The 17,945-nt window shown below is 38.8% G+C and overlaps 1 protein-coding gene across 2 annotated transcripts in view; it reads left to right on the top strand.

The window, feature by feature from the left end:
• The window catches only part of zc3h15 (zinc finger CCCH-type containing 15), a 72,073-nt gene extending 56,988 nt beyond the window's left edge, over nt 1–15,085 (top strand). For both annotated transcript variants that reach the window (XM_039757721.1, XM_039757722.1), the window contains exon 10: nt 14,104–15,085. In XM_039757721.1, coding sequence (XP_039613655.1) covers nt 14,104–14,282 — 179 coding nt within the window. In that variant the 3' untranslated portion in view covers nt 14,283–15,085. The remainder of the gene's footprint in view (nt 1–14,103) is intronic.
• Nucleotides 15,086–17,945: the final 2,860 nt, after the last annotated feature.

Here is a 17,945-nt window from a genome sequence, read left to right as displayed (position 1 = left end):
TGTCTTTAAACCCACTGATCTGCGTAATGATAGTCTGCTGTGGTTGACGGGCCAAATGAGGAAATTCAAGTCCACTACATTGGTTTGCTAAAACTTTCTATATATTAGCAAAGTAATTTTACTTGTACATTACTTGAATACTTCAGTAATAAGCAGTAATTAATTAATTAAGTATCTATCTATCTATCTATCTATCTATCTAATAGGTTTGACTTCCATCCATGACGTAGACTATTTTTGGTCCAAGCCGAAAGCATCTGGTGTCAGTGCTGTGCTGCATTGCTTGATGGTGCAGTGTGTAGCTCTGCCGTCTTGCAGGTTCAATGTCCTTGATTCACGTACACACCTGGATGTTATCCAAATGCTGGTTGCACTTTCTTCCCATGCCTGCTTGGGCTTTCCTCCCATATCCCCAGGGGTGATAATTTATAATTGTCCCTTTGTGAATGCATAGGTGTGCATGTTGAGTGTGCCCCGTGCTGAGCTGGTGCTGGATCCAGGATTATTTGCTGCCTTGCACGCAGTGGAGCTGGGATAAATGTAGGCCCCCTGCTTCCCTAGATTGGATTAAGCAGGTCTGAGCCTGTCATTTCATGTTGGGATGTTTCAGGCCATAAAGCATAACATTTTTTTTCCTTTAATCCATTAAGTGACAAAAGTGATTTTTTTGATGTGATGAGATAAACATGACAACATCTACCAAGAACAAAGAAAAAAGGGGAAAAAATTACCAAATTTGTTTGGTAGCATGGAGGAGGTTGGGAGCATGCACCAATAGCATGTTGCCGCACCCACCACACAATGAACCAACTGGATTAGGACCCGAGTACACTGGTAGCATGGAGAGAGACAAAAATGCTGAACCCCCAGTACATGTCTAGTCTTTCTTCAGTTTGTGAAGCTTTATCTGCTAGCAGAATTGCAGAAGTTTAACAGGACTAGTCTGCCTTTGTCTTTCCTTATTGTTGGTTCCCAAAACAGTCTAACTTGTATTCCCCTTTTGGTAATTTAAATTACTCTGTCAGGTCTGCTCTTGTCCTTTCTTCCAGTCTTGGAGATTTACTTTCTTTAGCCTTTCTTGGCATTGTTTCACCACTGAGCATTAGCCCTGTTATACTTTCTTTTGAACCCTGCCTAAGGATATATCTTATTGTGCGGTGGCCATGCACCTCAATATAACCCTGTTATTCACAGAAACCTGGTTTGTAAAATACCACGTAAACCCGTGTTCCAGTTTGAGAAATCAGATTGTTGGCCTCTGAGAAACCAAATTAGAGAGAAATTTCTCAGTGAATAACCTCATTATTTGGTCTGATTATATATGTAAACCCTTAACTGCGATACTGTTTAGGATTTTTCAGTCTGCACTCTGCCACCCTGTGCATATACAGTTGTGCTTGAAAGTTTGTGAACCCTTTAGAATTTTCTATATTTCTGCATAAATATGACCTAAAACCTCATCAGATTTTCACTCAAGTCCTAAAAGTAGATAAAGAGAAACCAGTTAAACAAATGAGACAAAAATATTATACTTGGTCATTTATTTATTAAGGAAAATGAACGAATATAAAATATTTGTGAGTGGAAAAAGTATGTGAATCTTTGCTTTCAGTATCTGGTGTGACCCCCCAATAACTGCAACTAAACGTTTCCGTTAACTTTTGATCGTTCCTGCACACCGGCTTGGAGGAATTTGAGCCCATTCCTCCGTACAGAACATCTTCAACTCTGGGATGTTGGTGGGTTTCCTCACATGAACTGCTTGCTTCAGGTCCTCCCACAACATTTCGATTGGATTATGATTGCATATAGCGCCGAAGTTACTGCTCTTTACCATTCTCTCCTCTGCATGTCCTGGAGTACAAAAGAAACAGCATACAGCAACATGCTGGGACTGGCAGGAACACTCAATAAAACTGAATAAAAAGAAAATCAAGTGACGGTGAGATACGAAGAAGGCAGCTTCACAAGCGTCTGTGTGTCAGAACCCTTTTGGGGGGGGGGGCGTTAGTATGCATCGTGGTACACTGTAGAGCTATAGCGTGTTTTTATGTGAAAACAGCCGTGTCAGATGGGGTTGTATGGATTGATTCTGAACGCGACTGAGAGAATAAATAGTGAATTTAAAAAAAAGCTAACCTTTACAAGGATCATAAATTGCACCGGCTGTTACAGACTGAAATTAAATGTATGCTTTTACTCAAAAATAGTAAGACTAAGAGCAGTTTACTTCTCAAAACAGACTGGCGCAGGATCGAACTCGCGACCTTTTGATTCCCAGGCGGGAACTGATTCTATTGCACCACGGAGGCAGTTTCAATAAAAGGGTGTCAATGTCACATGTTAAGGCGGCTTTTTGTTTCTGCAGTTATATTTTTGAATAAAAGCGCAATTGTGTTATATTTGTATCTTTTGTGAAAATGTTTCTTTGATATTTGGACTTCAGGCTTCATACATTATATAGTTTATGCCTACATTTTGTCATCTACTAGTAGAATGTAAAAAACGTTTCTGTTTTAACAATGTGTTTACACAGATTACTGTAGAAACGGAACAGACATGAAATGCGTGTGTTCCAAATAATGATCTATTATTTCCACTCTAAAACTCCACTTCACTCCCAGATACTCAATCAAGGCATGAGCTGGGAGAAGTTCGTGCACGTTCTAAATTGGTGGGGGGATGGAATAGCCGGCTGCTCCTAGCTTCTCTTTATCAGCACATTTAGAGGACAAAGGACACTGGCGGAGAGGTGGGACGGAATTACGAGTTTTTTCGTAGGCTCTGGTAATTCTAGTGTTAAATATCACAGGGTGCCCACTCACACCTGATTGGCATCCCATTGATTGAAAACACCGGACTCGAATTTCACCTTCAAACTAACCGCAAATCCTAGAGGTTCACATACTTTTCCCTCTCACAAATATATAATATTCAATCATTTTCCTTAATAAATGGTATGCTTTTTGTCTCATTTGTTTAACTGGTTTCTGTTTATCTACTTTTAGGACTTGAGTGAAAATCTGATGATGTTTTAGGTCATATTTATGCAGAAATATAGAAAATAAAGGATTCATAAAATTTCAAGCACAACTGTATTTGCTTTGCACAGCAACCAAGGGTAGAAACATCCACAAAGCACATTTCCAGAGTTAAGTGCTCTGGTGATCACCTTATTCCTTCTCCTGGCTGAAATGATCCATTACTATTTCAGAAATTGCTAAATAATATGTTGATGAGCTGAACGTACAGTGCTAAACTCAGTAACACGTTGAAAGTAACATGCGTTACGTAGTCTGATTACATTTTAAAGTAACTAGTAACCTGATGTAATGTATCACAGCAGCACTGTGTGTAAGGCAAGAAGTATATTTACCACATCCTTTGCAGGGCCCAAACACACAGCGAAGCAGAAAAGAGTTTGCCTTGTGCAGCTCTGTAACAGAAACCTATTAATAAAGGATCCATTTGACTAAATATATTTGTAAAACAACAGAAAATGATCATAGGCTTCATACTCGCTTTAATGAAAACGTCAGAGCGTTTTGACAAAATAGAACTTCAGAGTAAATGTAAACACAGATTTTAAAGAAACCAGGTTTCTGTCTTAACCAGGTTGTTCGCCATAACCCGGTTAATGTGTGTGCATGGAACTGGAGGTTATGCTTTAATTTGCACATTTTTGGAGCTTTTTAGATTTCAGTTCATCTAATGTTTTTTATATGTACTTTTGACAAATTATTCATTTTAGCTTTAAAAAAATAAACTAAGTTTAGGTTTTCAATTTATAAAAAAGGTGGAGTATATGCATGTACTTTTTGAAATCAAGAGAACTGTGATGACTTTTAAGGGTATTTAATATTTTTGCAAGTCAATGTAAGTGCAACACTTTCCCAATGTTGAGAAGCCTTATTTATCAGATTGAAAACATCTTTACTTCTGTTTAGTCTTGTAGAATGTTTATACTCCAGCCATGGTCACCTATTGAATATCTGAGTTAACTTTAAGCCACCATTTATATTTGGCATTGTAGTTTTTTTCTGCCTTGTACATTTCAGGCCACTCTAAAGTAAGAAAATGTCACGTTACATTTTGATTTGTAACTTAGGTAATGCAGTTTAAATTCACATTTTACATTTTTGATGTACAGTGGGATGCAAAAGTTTGGGCAACCTTGTTAGTAGTCATTATTTTCCTGTATAAATCGTTGGTTGTTACGATAAAAAATGTCAGTTAAATATATCATATAGGAGACACACACAGTGATATTTGAGAAGTGAAATGAAGTTTATTGGATTTACAGAAAGTGTGCAATAATTGTTCAAACAAAATCAGGCAGGTGCATAAATTTGGGCACCACAAAAAAGAAATGAAATCAATATTTAGTAGATCCGCCTTTTGTAGAAATGACAGCCTCTAAACGCTTCCTGTAGGTTCCAATGAGAGTCTGGATTGTGGTTGAAGGTATTTTGGACCATTCCTCTTTACAAAACATCTCTAGTTCATTCAGGTTTGATGGCTTCCGAGCATGGACAGCTCTCTTTAACTCACACCACAGATTTTCAATTATATTCAGGTCTGGGGACTGAGATGGCCATTCCAGAACGTTGTACTTGTTCCTCTGCATGAATGCCTTAGTGGATTTTGAGCAGTGTTTCAGGTCGTTGTCTTGTTGAAAGATCCAGCCCCGGCGCAGCTTCAGCTTTGTCACTGATTCCTGGACATTGGTCTCCAGAATCTGCTGATGCTGAGTGGAATCCATGCGTCCCTCAACTTTGACAAGATTCCCCGTCCCTGCACTGGTCACACAGCTCCACAAAATGATGGGACCACCACCATATTTTACTGGAGGTAGCAGGTGTTTTTCTTGGAATGCTGTGTTATTTTTACTCCATGCATAACGCCCCTTGTTATGCCCAAGTAACTCCATTTTAGTTTCAGCAGTCCACAGCACCTTATTCCAAAATGAAGCTGGCTTGTCCAAATGTGCTTGAGCAGACCTCAAGCGGCTCTGTTTGTGCTTCCTCTGCATCACTCTCGCATACAGCATCTCCTTGTGTAAAGTGCGCCGAATGATTGAACGATGCACAGTGACTCCATCTGCTGCAAGATGATGCCTGATTTTGTTTGAACAATAATTGCATACTTTCTGTAAATCCAATAAACTTCATTTCACTTCTCAAATATCACTGTGTGTGTCTCCTATATGATATATTTAACTGACATTTTTTATCGTAACAACCAACGATTTATACAGGAAAATAATGACTATTAACAAGGTTGCCCAAACTTTTGCATCCCACTGTATATAGCATCTTAGTAGAAAAAGGAGGATACATTTAACTACTTATGGATGAAAAATAAATATAAAAAGGTGATTCTACCCTCAGTGGAAAATGTAAAAAATATATATATATATATATATATAAAATACTTTTTAAAAATCACGCTTATATTAAGTTAAAAGCGTACTAAAAAGTAAATATCTCATACAGCACTCTTAAAATTAAAGGTGGCCGCTTTTGAATATTGATTGATGTACAGCGCCCATGCTTTTATTTTACAAGTGGTGTATGAGAGATTTATTTTTTACTTTTTAGTACAGTTTTTAACGTAATATAAGTGTGATTTTTAAAACATATATATATATATATATATATATATTATTTTCAACTTTTTCATCTTTGGTTTGTTTCAGTATAATTTTGTAATCAATATTTTAACACTTTCTTTAATATTTCTATCCGTTACTAGCACCATCTATTGTTGAAATCTTGAACTAGTCTTCATATGAAAATTTCATTTCTTAATTCACATGGATTAATTGATCATTTAGTGAAACTGATTATTGATTCATGTATTATCATCGGAAGTGAGTAAGTGTTCAAAACTTCAAGTCATTTTGACAATAGGAAGTGGGTTAAATATCAATTACAAGATTTATACCAGACAACAAACAGGTGTGGTAATAAAATAATAATAATAAAATAATATAAAGTTCTCAACATAATGTTTGGGAGAAAAACTCATTATTCCTTGATTAATACCCCTGCTCCACAGTTTAAAATTGCAAAACAAACAATTCAAAGTACACATGGCAGACTTTCATTTAAGGGGATTTGAGTACATTTTGGCTGCGCCATATAGAAATGACTGCAGTTTTTATAAATGCCCCCCTAACCCCAACCACCACCACCATTTCAGAGCACCATAATGTCTGGGGAAATTTGTATCACATGTGTTTGTGATTCCTCAAGTGTGTTTCATGGCTTGATAAGACACCTCAGTTTGCTTCGACCCTTTGGAGTCTGTGGTTGCCATTGTTCAACGTGAGGACGAGAGCTGTGCCAATGAAATTCAAAGAAGCTATCATGAGCCTGGAAAACAACACTAAAACCGTTTGAGACTTCACTAAAACCTTTGGGTGATCTAACTCAACCGTCTGGAATATCATGAAGAAGAAAGAACACACTGGGGAAGCTCAGTAATCGCAAAGGGACTGGTAGGCCACGGAAAACCTGATCTGCTGATGAGAGCAGAATCCTCACTATGGTAAAGATAAAGCTACAAATGCCTGTCCGACAGATCATAGACAGTCTTCAGCCGATGTGGATGTGTCCAAGGCAACTATATGTAGAGGACTTCATAATCAGAAATACAGAGGCCACACTGCAAGATGCAGATCACTAGTTAGCCACAATTGCAAGATGACCAGATTACAGTTTGTGAAAAAGAACTTCAAAGAGCCAGCAGAATTCTTGAAAAAGGTCTTGTGGACAAACGAGACAAAGATAAACCTCATCAGAGTGATGGCAAGAGCAAAGTTTGGAGATGAAAAGGAACTGCCGAAGATCCAAAGCAGGCCACTCCACCTGTTAAACATGGTACTGGGGGTGTTATGGTTTGGGCATGTATGGCTGCCACAGGTCCTGGCAAACATCTCTTCATTGATGACGTGACTCCTGACGGCACAATGAATTCTAAGGTATGTAGAAACATCTGATCTGTTCACGTTCCTGTAAATGCCTCTAAAACACAGAGGACGGTGCTTCATCCTACAACAAGTTAGCTGCATTAGAGGCTTGGCAGATCTTCATCACCTGGAGAGGTCTATGAATCTCGGACTTCAAGCAGATACTGCATGTGAGGGATATGTGACAAAGTACTAAATATGACACATTTAATAAACCTGCCATTGCCATGTCCAAAACATTATGGGGGACCATGTAGAAAAAGTGTTGACATTTGTGGTGTGACCAAAATGTCTGCAAAATCTCCTTAAATGAAAGTCTGCAATGTTCACTTTAATCACAAGTCTGAATTGTTTGTTTTATAATGTTAAACTGTGGAGCAAAGGGGGAAAACAAGAAAAAACGTGTCTTTGTCCCAAACAACAGAATGGAGGGCACAGTAGTTACAAAGCTAAAAACTAAAACACCTAGTTTTTAATAATCTGTTGAAATGGGTACCCATAAAATAAAACTTGTTCATAATAGTGATTGAGGCACTTTCACTCTGTTATCCTTGAAAGACTAAAATGTCAGAATCTAAAGCTCGACATTTTGGGTTTCAGTTTTTCTGTTTTTGGCTGATAGTCAAAGAGTTCTTCAATGTCAGGAACTCCTATTTGAAATAATTCTAGAGCATGTTAAATGGAGCATTGTGTAATACACATGGTTTTGCTGTGAAATGTGAAACTGGTATTTTAATTTATCCTCTCCTTAAAGAGGATTAAGTGAGGTTGTAGCCACCCTCTTGTTAGGCAACATGACAAGCAGATATGGAGAAGATCAAGTGACACAGCTGCATGGTGTAAACTCTTAGCTTTTGCCAAAGTTGAACAAATAGTACCTATTCTTGTTCAAACTTAATCAAAAACTGCAAACTGTGTTTGCTTAGCAAGTAAGTTCATAATAAAGTTTTTCTCGTTTTTGTAATGTTGCTCTCAACCAACACTCAGTCCCAGCAGCGGATGGGAGGTATAGCTGTCTAAAGTGCAATTTAAAATAGAACCTTGGTGTGTGGTTATGTCAGTGTAAGAGTGAGCCCGCTTTGTAAAATGCTAGTTCAGATGAATCGGGTTAGAAACTTAAGTTGGTGTGAGGATGTGACAGATTACTCTTGATCTGTTTTAGTTTCATGGGCATGTTTTATATTTAACAATTGATCTCCATTGATTTATTGATTATTTACCATTATTACTTGAAAACAGACACCCTGCTTAATATAACAGGAAAGGGTTTACTTCTGTTTTTTGCATGTAGGAATTTGTTTCAGTGATCTAGAAAACCTGTTGCACACTGTTTTACATGTACTTGTTTAGTAGATGCTTTTCTACAAAGTGACTTACAAAAGAGGTCAACCTAAAGAGTAAACATCAGTAAGGAATAAGAGTTACAGGGCAAGGTTACAAAACTGATCATTACTAGGGAAGAGTTCATTAGAAGAAACAAGTGAGTTACACTTCCTTGGTTACAAGAACCTATCAAAGCCATTTTCAATTAGATATTCACACATCAAGAATCTTCACACGCTTCTTAAACATACTGAGGAAGTGACCCGTTAGAATGGAGATGGGCAGCTCAATTCAGCAGCCAGGAGTTGCACGTGAAAACAATTTGTTTGATGCCATGCAGCTGTGGCATTACTAGATGCCATTCACTAGCAGACCTGGGTAGGCGAGTAAGCTGTTTACATTACAAAAGAAGGCTTCATACATTTTTGTTTAGCCGTAAGCACATATTAATGCTCTTGGTAGTCAGTTGTCTTGTATGTATGCGAGTGTTGCCTGTTAACCCTTAGATACATAGGTTTTACAATTCGCAGATCTACCAATTTGCAAGTTGGTTATAAACAATTAAATGGAAATTACTTTGCCAGTTTTGCGACCTATTGCAGAAAATACTGTAGCAGCACTAATGAAATGAACTGCAAATCCCAGGAGTACTGTGCCATTGGGCAGCTTTGGTGGTTGCCGCAAGGGTTGCTGGGTAAAATGAGACGAGGCACTACTTTTAAAATGGAGCCATAAAAAGACAGCAGGATCACAGTCATCTGGTGTCTTTTTATTTCATTGCTTCACTGCCTAGTTGAATTACTATTACTCCCAATTTATATGATTTCTGTGGATTTATATTGTTGTCCTGTATTTCATCAGGGTTGGAAAAGTCTTCATCTGGGGAGCACTTCCAACTACAAATCTTACATGTGCATCATGGTAGGACAAAACTTTACATAACCTTCAGGAGGCTGTTTACATGAGATTTCATTTCAATATTACACCACCGCCGCCGCCATCATCTGCCTCTGTAAAACTGGACTGCGTCTTGAGTGTTTATCATTTGTGCTTAGTGAGGCGAGGTGAGTTTAGGTTAGGTTAGGAGCATGCGCTAATACATTGCATTGCCGCGCCCACCACATGACAAACCAACTCAGGATCCTAGATTAGGGCCCAAGTGCAGCTGTTGCGCTTAATGTTTTGTTGAATTACTTTTGTATCTGTGTTTAGTTAAATGCAGTGCCTTGCGAAAGTCTTCTTCCCCCTCAGTTTTTGTCCTGTTTTGTTGCATTACAATCTGGAATGAATATGGATTTTAGGGGGGTTAGTAGCATTTGATTTACACAACATGCCTACCGAGTTGAACTTGCAAAATGATTTTATTGTAACACAAACAATAATTAGGACAAAAGAAAAAACAAATCCTGAGTGTGCATAAGTATTCCAAAGTCAATACTTTTTAGAGCTGCAATTCCAGCTGTAAGTGTCTTGTTGAATGTCTCTATTTGCTTAGCATATCTGGCCCCTGGGATTTTTGCCCATTCCTCAAGGCAAAACTGCTCTGACTCCTTTAGGTTTGATGGGCTGTGTTAGTGGCCTACAATCTTCAAGTTATGCTATAAATGCCAATAGAGACATTCCCTAAGAGACTCGCAAATGCAATTGCAGCTCTACAAAGTATTGACACATTCATGATTTTTTTTTTTTTGTCTTGGTTATTGTCACAATAAAAAAATATTTGGCATTGTCAAAGTGCTACGCACTCTGTATGAATCAAATGGTGGTAATCCGCCAAAACTCCATTTATATTCTAGGTTGTAATGTGAGAAATCAGGATAAGCACCAAGAGGGGGATCAGTACTTTCACCATTCACTGTATTTATTATCTTTATTCATTTTTGAGTGAGTGTCTGTACATGTGATATTTGTCTTTGCGTTATTATTTATTAAGTATATTCGTTTTCCTTTTGATTGATTTGCCATTTACATGTCTCTGAGTTGTGTGAGCAAAATCAAAGTTGGGTGTGTTCCAGATAAATTTAGTAAATCACCGTTTTAGGGCAATAGGAGTCTGAGCACCTCGTGGCTGCTACAACACATGCAGACTAGAAAATTTAAGGAAAACTTAAAAGATCTAGTAAGTCATAAATGTGTAAATTATATGCAATATTAATTATTTTTATCATTTACTACCATAAATATACACACTCATTTATCATAAGTTAAATTTTGTAAAAAGTTACGGTTAAGTAAAGAGCTAAGAAACTACACACTTTGTCTTCACAGCCAGCCTCACACACTTAATTTGCTTGCGCAGTGATCATTTTGTCTCACGCTCTTCACAACTTTTTGCATCTTATTTAGTGCAAGAAAAGTAATATTTAATCATGGGCCCAAAATGTTTTCACTAATGTTCACTTTCATGGCGAATGGGTGCAAGACAACTGTGCTTAATAAAACCATCTTTAGTTAAGAGGTTGCAGTGTATAAGTGAAATATGCTCTAGTGGACTGATTCACAGGGGTGAGTAAATTAAGGGACTTTTGCTCATTACCATCATCTCTCGAGTCCCCTTTTCTCCATGGTAACAGCTTTCCTGCATGGCAGCCAGCTATTTATCTGTCTGGATAATTTTGTGCCAGTGATATCACCATTTTTATCTGTCAATCTTGTGTGGAGACACATTATTGTAATTGAACCCAGCTGTTTGTACTGTCAGGTGTCCTTCCTTAGAGTAAATCTATTGGCTATGGGTAGTTGGGTATTTCAGCTCCAGCATCCTCTTCTGTGTGGCTGATGACTGTGCCTCTAGTTGTAATGTATCCCAGCTCAAGGTAACTAAGCTCAGAACATTTAATGTTCAATGACGGTGACTAGTCTGCCCCGGATACAAGATGATTTGACATATACCTTAAATATTGCCCTCAAAGTCACATTTTGCAGGATTTAGTACACAGAATCCCTAATCTGTTTCGGTTCCATTGCAACTGTGTAAAAATAAACTCTGAATAAGTAGATTGAGGTGATATACAGTAAGTCCCCAACATACGAACTTTCAAAGATGTGGATGTGCATGTCCAATAAAACTGAAAATGATTTAAATAAGTGAAAAATGAAAAATGGTAGCATAACTTCAAATTTCGCGGCAACATGTGAGTAAGTTTGTGTGTCTAGCATTAGGCGGAGTGCAAAACCTACAGTATTATTTAAATTTTCAGTTATATGTGTGCATCCTCTACAAGTGGTTGTATCAGTGTTAGTTAACATACTTTATTTCAAGCCAAGATGTCCAAAAATATGGGTGTTCAACAAGAACAGGGGGACACAGTTAGAAACTCGTTATGGGTAATTTCTTCTTCACTCAGAGAACCACATTAACATGCAATAGAAAACCAAGTATTGTGGCAAAGCGCAGGCACAATAGGGACCTTTGGTTGGATCTTGTGAACAGCTTGTTTTCGTCAGCTTGCATTAATCAACTCTAAATGTGTGATTTTCAGATATGTGCATCCCATCAGGTGGAGCATGCTCATAGCAAATACTTTTCTTTTGATACACTTAAACTGGAGTTAGCGGTGGGAGAACTTTTTTTGTGATGGCTTTTGTTGTCATCGCTTCAAAACCTTCCATGAATCTTCACTGCGAAAACTTAATGGGCATCAATATTAAATGATGGGCAGTAAATGTTGAGTGGTGATGCCATGTGATTGCTTACTTTGTGGGTGGTGACCAGAATTGGATTTGAAGAAACGGTAAGCGAGTCTATTGTCCCAAAATCAGCTGATGGAAAACAATGGGAATAAAACTTATTTGTTGTTAAAGATAAAATGCCCTGGAAATCTGTAACATCAATAAAAAAAATAACTTTTACAAGCACTTTCTTGTGTATTGTACAGTACAAATATGTTTTCAATAAGAGTTGAAGAGTAGGAGGTTCAGTCTACATACGTAGGCTGGCTGATGGCATAAACAGCAGTAACGGCTGACGGGAAATAATGGAAACAAAAATTAGCTTTCTGTTATTTAATGTTAAAACTAGAGGGCTTCGCACCAACCCACTCCCCCAGCCAATGATACACATCGTTGTGAAGCGGGGAAGTTTGGGGGGGGTTTGGGCCTGAACGCACCCCAAGGAGATGCGGTCGCTCCTAACCCCTCCTAAATGGTGATACAATGGGAAACACGTACAGTTTTGGCTTTTTTTGTTTTTTTATCTCCTCTTTGCTCGATCAGCTGCTGGCTTGCTGCTACTGCCGCCATGCAGCGTGATCTGCATCTCGTGCGGCACATCGAATGTTTAAAAGCTTGTATAGCAGCTGTCCTTCCTTTGGTCTCACTGCCTTGTCTCTGTTCTCCCCCAGACATAGTCAAACACTAATCTATTTCTTTTCACTGTTCCGTTATTTCACTGAGTAATATTTTCCATTTGTTTGTGCTAATGCGATCTTTGCTATTATTTTTTTGAGACTTGAGAATTTTCCTCCTTCCATTATCTCAAACCTGCTCTGCATATGTACCGTGCCAACGATTTTGAATTCTTTACGACATTCTACTTGTTTTTTTTTTTCTGGCCCCGGTTGTGGTTAAATCTCTTGGCTCAAAGTCTAGTCTCACGGGATGGGCTGATTTTTACTTTCCTGATTTTCAGAATTTTCACTTAGATTATTTTTGTTCTTTTTTGCATTCTTTTTTTCTCCAATGCTTTTGGGTCTGTTTTTGACGTGTTGCTCTTTCTTCTTCGCTTAGTCATTGACATGTCATCTAGAGCGTATACAATTTTTAAGAGCAGAGAGCACAGGAAGTGTGTCTGCCAAAAAGCATTCCAACAACTGAGAGGTTAGATGACTGTGGTCTTGTTTGAAAATGGTAAGTAGGGTGTGACTTGCAAAAGACACCGCCTCATGGGACTTGCTTCCAAAGGTTGTAAGTATGACGTGACTTGACCGTCTCGCGGGACGTGAAAGTGTCTCTTTCTCCCTTCAAAAGATCACGTCTCATCACAGGAAAAAGTCTTGTCTCGTTCCAAGTTCTTTTTTTTAATAGAGAGATACACAAGAAATCTGTAACAAAATTAAGATATTAACTTTTAAAAGCATTTTCTTACGTACAAATAGCTGTACATGTTTTCTATAGGAGTTGGGGATTGGGGCTTGCATTGCGTTTGTTGAGTGCTTTGGTTGACTTTGTTGGACTTACATAGTGGACTTGTGAATGCGTTCCTTCATATATAGGGGACTTACTGTACTGAGATGTCTCTATTATAATAAAAAAAATCTTGGGTCGATACGTGATCTTCCCGGAAGACACTTTGACGTCCCGTGAGACAAAAGGACAGCTGCTGTACAGGCTTTTAAATGATCAACGTGCACAGTGACAAGCAGAACACACATCTCACCAGCAGCAGAAAGCCAGCAGCTGATCCATCCGCATCTCCTTAGCGTGTGTACAGCCCCCCACACACACACACACCAAGACCCCCCCACACACACACACACACACACGCGAACAGCAGAGATACGAAGTGGCTATGTAAAGAACACAAACCTTACTGACACTTTTTAAATTAAAACATGCAATTCCCAGCCTTATTGATGCATTGAGTAAATAAAGGAATGTTCAAGGTTAAGTAGGTTTCTCGGTTAAAGGCCCAAATTGGCCACTTACAGAAAAATCTTTTTGAAATGAACGCCAGCAAGCCTGCCTTTTTGCACAGCCCTTGTTTGGAAAATGATTTAGTGAAAAGAAAGAAATAAAATCAGAGGTTTGCATAAAAGTGCATGTTTAGTGGTATAACGAACTGACTTGAAGCCTTGTTTGTATTGCAGATAACAAGCTCAGCGAAGCTTCAGGGGGAGGAGAAGAAAACGGGGAGCAGGACGAGTCTGAAGAGGATAATCAGCCAGATGGAGAATCTGAAGACGTACCTGTGGATGAAAATCTATTCACTGGAGAAGATCTAGATGAACTTGAAGAAGAATTAAACACATTGGATCTGGACGAATAGGAATATCACCCGTTAGCTGTGCTTCATGGACATCAAAATGGCTGCCGTTAGTGACAGTGTTTCATGTAAAATATCTTTCTGTTGGACCCTAGCAGCACTCTGAGTTGGGACCATCATGGCCAAAACACATGGACTGCAAGTGCACCTCATATGGTGTGTTTGGAGGGAAAACAAAAAATGCGTACAGATTTTGAGTGAATGTATTGCGCTGTTTTTTTTTTTTTTTTTTTTTTGTTCAAACAATGTTCATCAGTTAAACAAAAAAGAAAAAGATGAGGAATATGTAATGCTGTGTTTGGCTCGAGTTAGCAGGACAGTGTCATCTCCCAGGTTATCTTGACGATTTCTTTAGAGGTCACAGAAGGGCGTAATGAAACAGTGCACATTCACGACTCCAAAGTTTTTAAGTGTCACAACAACTTTCTCTCCATTTCCAAATTTCATTGTCATACCAAATATGAGCTTAAACTTGAAAAAGGGACAAGAACATTTGGACCCCTTCTGCCCCAGTCTCTGACTCACAACGGTGTTTATCCAATGCTGTGTTTATCCAAGGAGTTTCCCAGCAGTCAAGGTTGACCCGTGTTTATTTTGACTATTTGTGGACTGAGACTGTATCATTTATCCTGGGGGGGGAAAAGAAACAAATAAGCCCCCTCCAGGCACTTCCTTTGACTTAACATGCTGCTACACGAAGCCCACTGACAGAAGAGAAATGATCCTGCTGAAAGAACTAACAACCGAATTCATTTTACATCCAACTTTGAGTAAGCGGCTGGTCCCAACATCCCAGTTCTCAAAAAGCAACACCTTTATTTTAAAAGACCTAATGATTTCCTGCAGTATATTGGCTTTTAAAGAAAAATGGTAGTTCATCTATTTTTGACTCAATCTATTGGTCTCCCCAGGTGTAAAAAAATAACAACCCTATAGGCTATATTTCAATTGCAGCGGCAGATTTTGAATAAGCAGAACGACACAGGCAAGACAAATACGTAAGTCAAATTCGTTTTTTTTCCTGTATATCAGCTGATTTTAAACTGGAATGTGAAATGCAAAGCTGAATCAAATTGGACCCTACACATTACACCATATTGGTTTCAGTTTTCCATCATGATGCCAACATTAAGTTGTAAATAAAGATTATCAAATTAAATTTAAATATGCATTTATTTTATGTGTGCTTTTAATCTCTTGTTATGTTGTACCTTTCATAAGGTGGGAGTACAGAGCTGTCTTACTGCCCGTTTCTAGAAGCGGCGTTATTTTGAATGAAACGTGTAAATCTTTTCGGTTTTTATTTTTTCTTCAGGTCATGTCAAAATGTATTTGAAACTTTATTCTTAACCTGACAAAACTTGTTGTCTACAGGAGAGAGGGATTATTGGGGCTTGAGCCCCAAATATTCAGAAACCCGTTGAGGTGCACAGGGCCCAGTGAATGTTACAGTAAAGGCCGTGTCACATTACATGACTTTCCAGCGTTTTTTCAGTCACCCTCATCATTTACATAATCGTAGAGATTCGGAGGCAGTCATGGAGCATTCCTGTGACTGTCAGTTGTGTAGTCGGACCTCTTAATGTTCTAAGTCCTCATAAATCTCCTTTTGTTTAAACTAATAAAGGCTCAGTAATCTTTCCGTCATAACTCATCCCCTGTAGGCCTGGAATCAGGCTAGTTGCTCTTCTCTGGACATTTTCCAGTGCCATTTTGTCTTTTTTGTGTCCTGGACACCAAAACTGCATACTGTAGTCAAGATGAGGCCTCACCAGTGTGTTATAAAGCTTGAGCAGAACCTCCTGTGACTTGTACTCCACACATCAAGGCGCTATATAACCTGACATTCTATTAGCCTTCTTAATGGCTTCTGAAAACTGTCTGGAAATCGATAACTTAGAGTACACTGCGACTCCTAAATCCATCTCATAAGGTGGACTTTCGATTTTCAGAGTTCCCACTGTGTATTCAAACCTCACATTTTTACTTCCTACGTGTAGTGCTTTACATTTACTGACATTATTTGTCATCTGCCACAAATCTGCCCAAGCCTGTGTGCTGTCCAAGTCCCTCTGTGATGATTCAACAAATGCTCGATTATCTGCCAATCCTCCTAATTTGGTATCATTTGCAAACTTAACCAACCTCTTATTTATATTTCTATCAAAATAATACGTAAAAATCATATATATTAAAATAAGCAGCAACCCTAGCATCGAACCATGTGCAACACCAGTCTTAACATCGGCCAATTATGAGGAGGTTCCTCGCACCATCACCCCTTGTTTCCTGAGTCTGACCCAATTTTGCACCCTTCTACAAACATTACCATGAACTCCCTCTTCTTTTAGTTTAATGCCAATCCTCTCATGTGGCACCTCATCAAATGCTTTCTGAAGTCCATGTCAATAATATCATATTCTCCACTCTGGTCGTATCCTTTTGTTGCTTCCTCACAGAACTCCAGCATGTTAGTAAAACACGACCTCCCTGTACTGAACCCATGCTGACTGTTCAGTAAAATTCCTGCTCTTGCCATATGATAAAGCATTCTTTCATCTTTATAAAGTTACTGTTTTATATTTGTGCCTTATTTGCTACATATGAATTAACATGGTTTGTTTTTTGTTTTTTTTTTTCTCATTGTGTACGTTTTGTCAAGCTCAGCGTGTATAGGATTTTAGCTTGCCTGTTGCAGTTGCTCTTGAGTGAAGTGTGAAGCCACACAACCGTGTAGTAAGAGTCAAAGATGGTGCACGGTGCCCTTTGTTTAAACAAAGTTTTAGAAGAAAGTTGACTAAACTTTAAACTAAACTTCTGTTAATCTTAAACTTCAAACTTCAGTTGACTAAACTGAAGGCTAAAAATGGGTTGAAGTGTGTTCTTAGGAAGAAATCAGAGAAAAAAAATAAAAGTAGTTCCGGAAATGGACTTGGATTGTTTATCTATCCATCCATTATCCAACCCGCTATATCCTAACTACAGTGTTATGGGGGTCTGCTGGAGCTAATCCCAGCCAACACAGGGCACAAGGCAGGAACAAACCCCGGGCAGGGCGCCAGCCCACCCCAACGCACACACACACACCAAGCACACACTACGGACAATTTAGGATGGCCAATGCACTTAACCTGCATGTCTTTGGACTGTGGGAGGAAACCCACACAGACACGGGGAGAACATGCAAACTCCACACAGAGAGGACCCGGGAAGCAAACCCAGGTCTCCTAATTGCGAGGCATCAGCGCTACCCACTGAGCCACCATGCCGCCCCTTGGATTGCTTAGTAGATTTGTATTCTGTTTTATTTGACTTCACCGACCACTGCCAATCTGTGGCTTGAGACACGTATTTGTCAAAATGCACATTGAAAGCTGCTTGGAGTTTTTGGAAAGCCACCTCTGAAGCCTTCTATTCGTGGAGTCTGTCAGACTAACCTGCTGCAGTTGCTGATCTTCTCCCCAGAACTTGTCAGTTTACATTAAGAGAAAATATGCATGTCATATTTAAAAACTGTGCGACGACTTTCCCCTCACAGCTGTGCTCGCCCCTCTTTTTGACAGCTAATGGCGTTCTTACCTGACAGAGGAAGTGCTGTACGGTAAGTTTGACCAGAATATCATCACCTTTTTTTTTTTTTTTTATTACCAATTCTGCTGTAGTAAG

Source organism: Polypterus senegalus, chromosome 6 (genome assembly GCF_016835505.1).
Source record: "Polypterus senegalus isolate Bchr_013 chromosome 6, ASM1683550v1, whole genome shotgun sequence".
Lineage (NCBI taxonomy): Eukaryota > Metazoa > Chordata > Cladistia > Polypteriformes > Polypteridae > Polypterus > Polypterus senegalus.
This window is presented reverse-complemented; position numbering and strand designations above follow the sequence as displayed.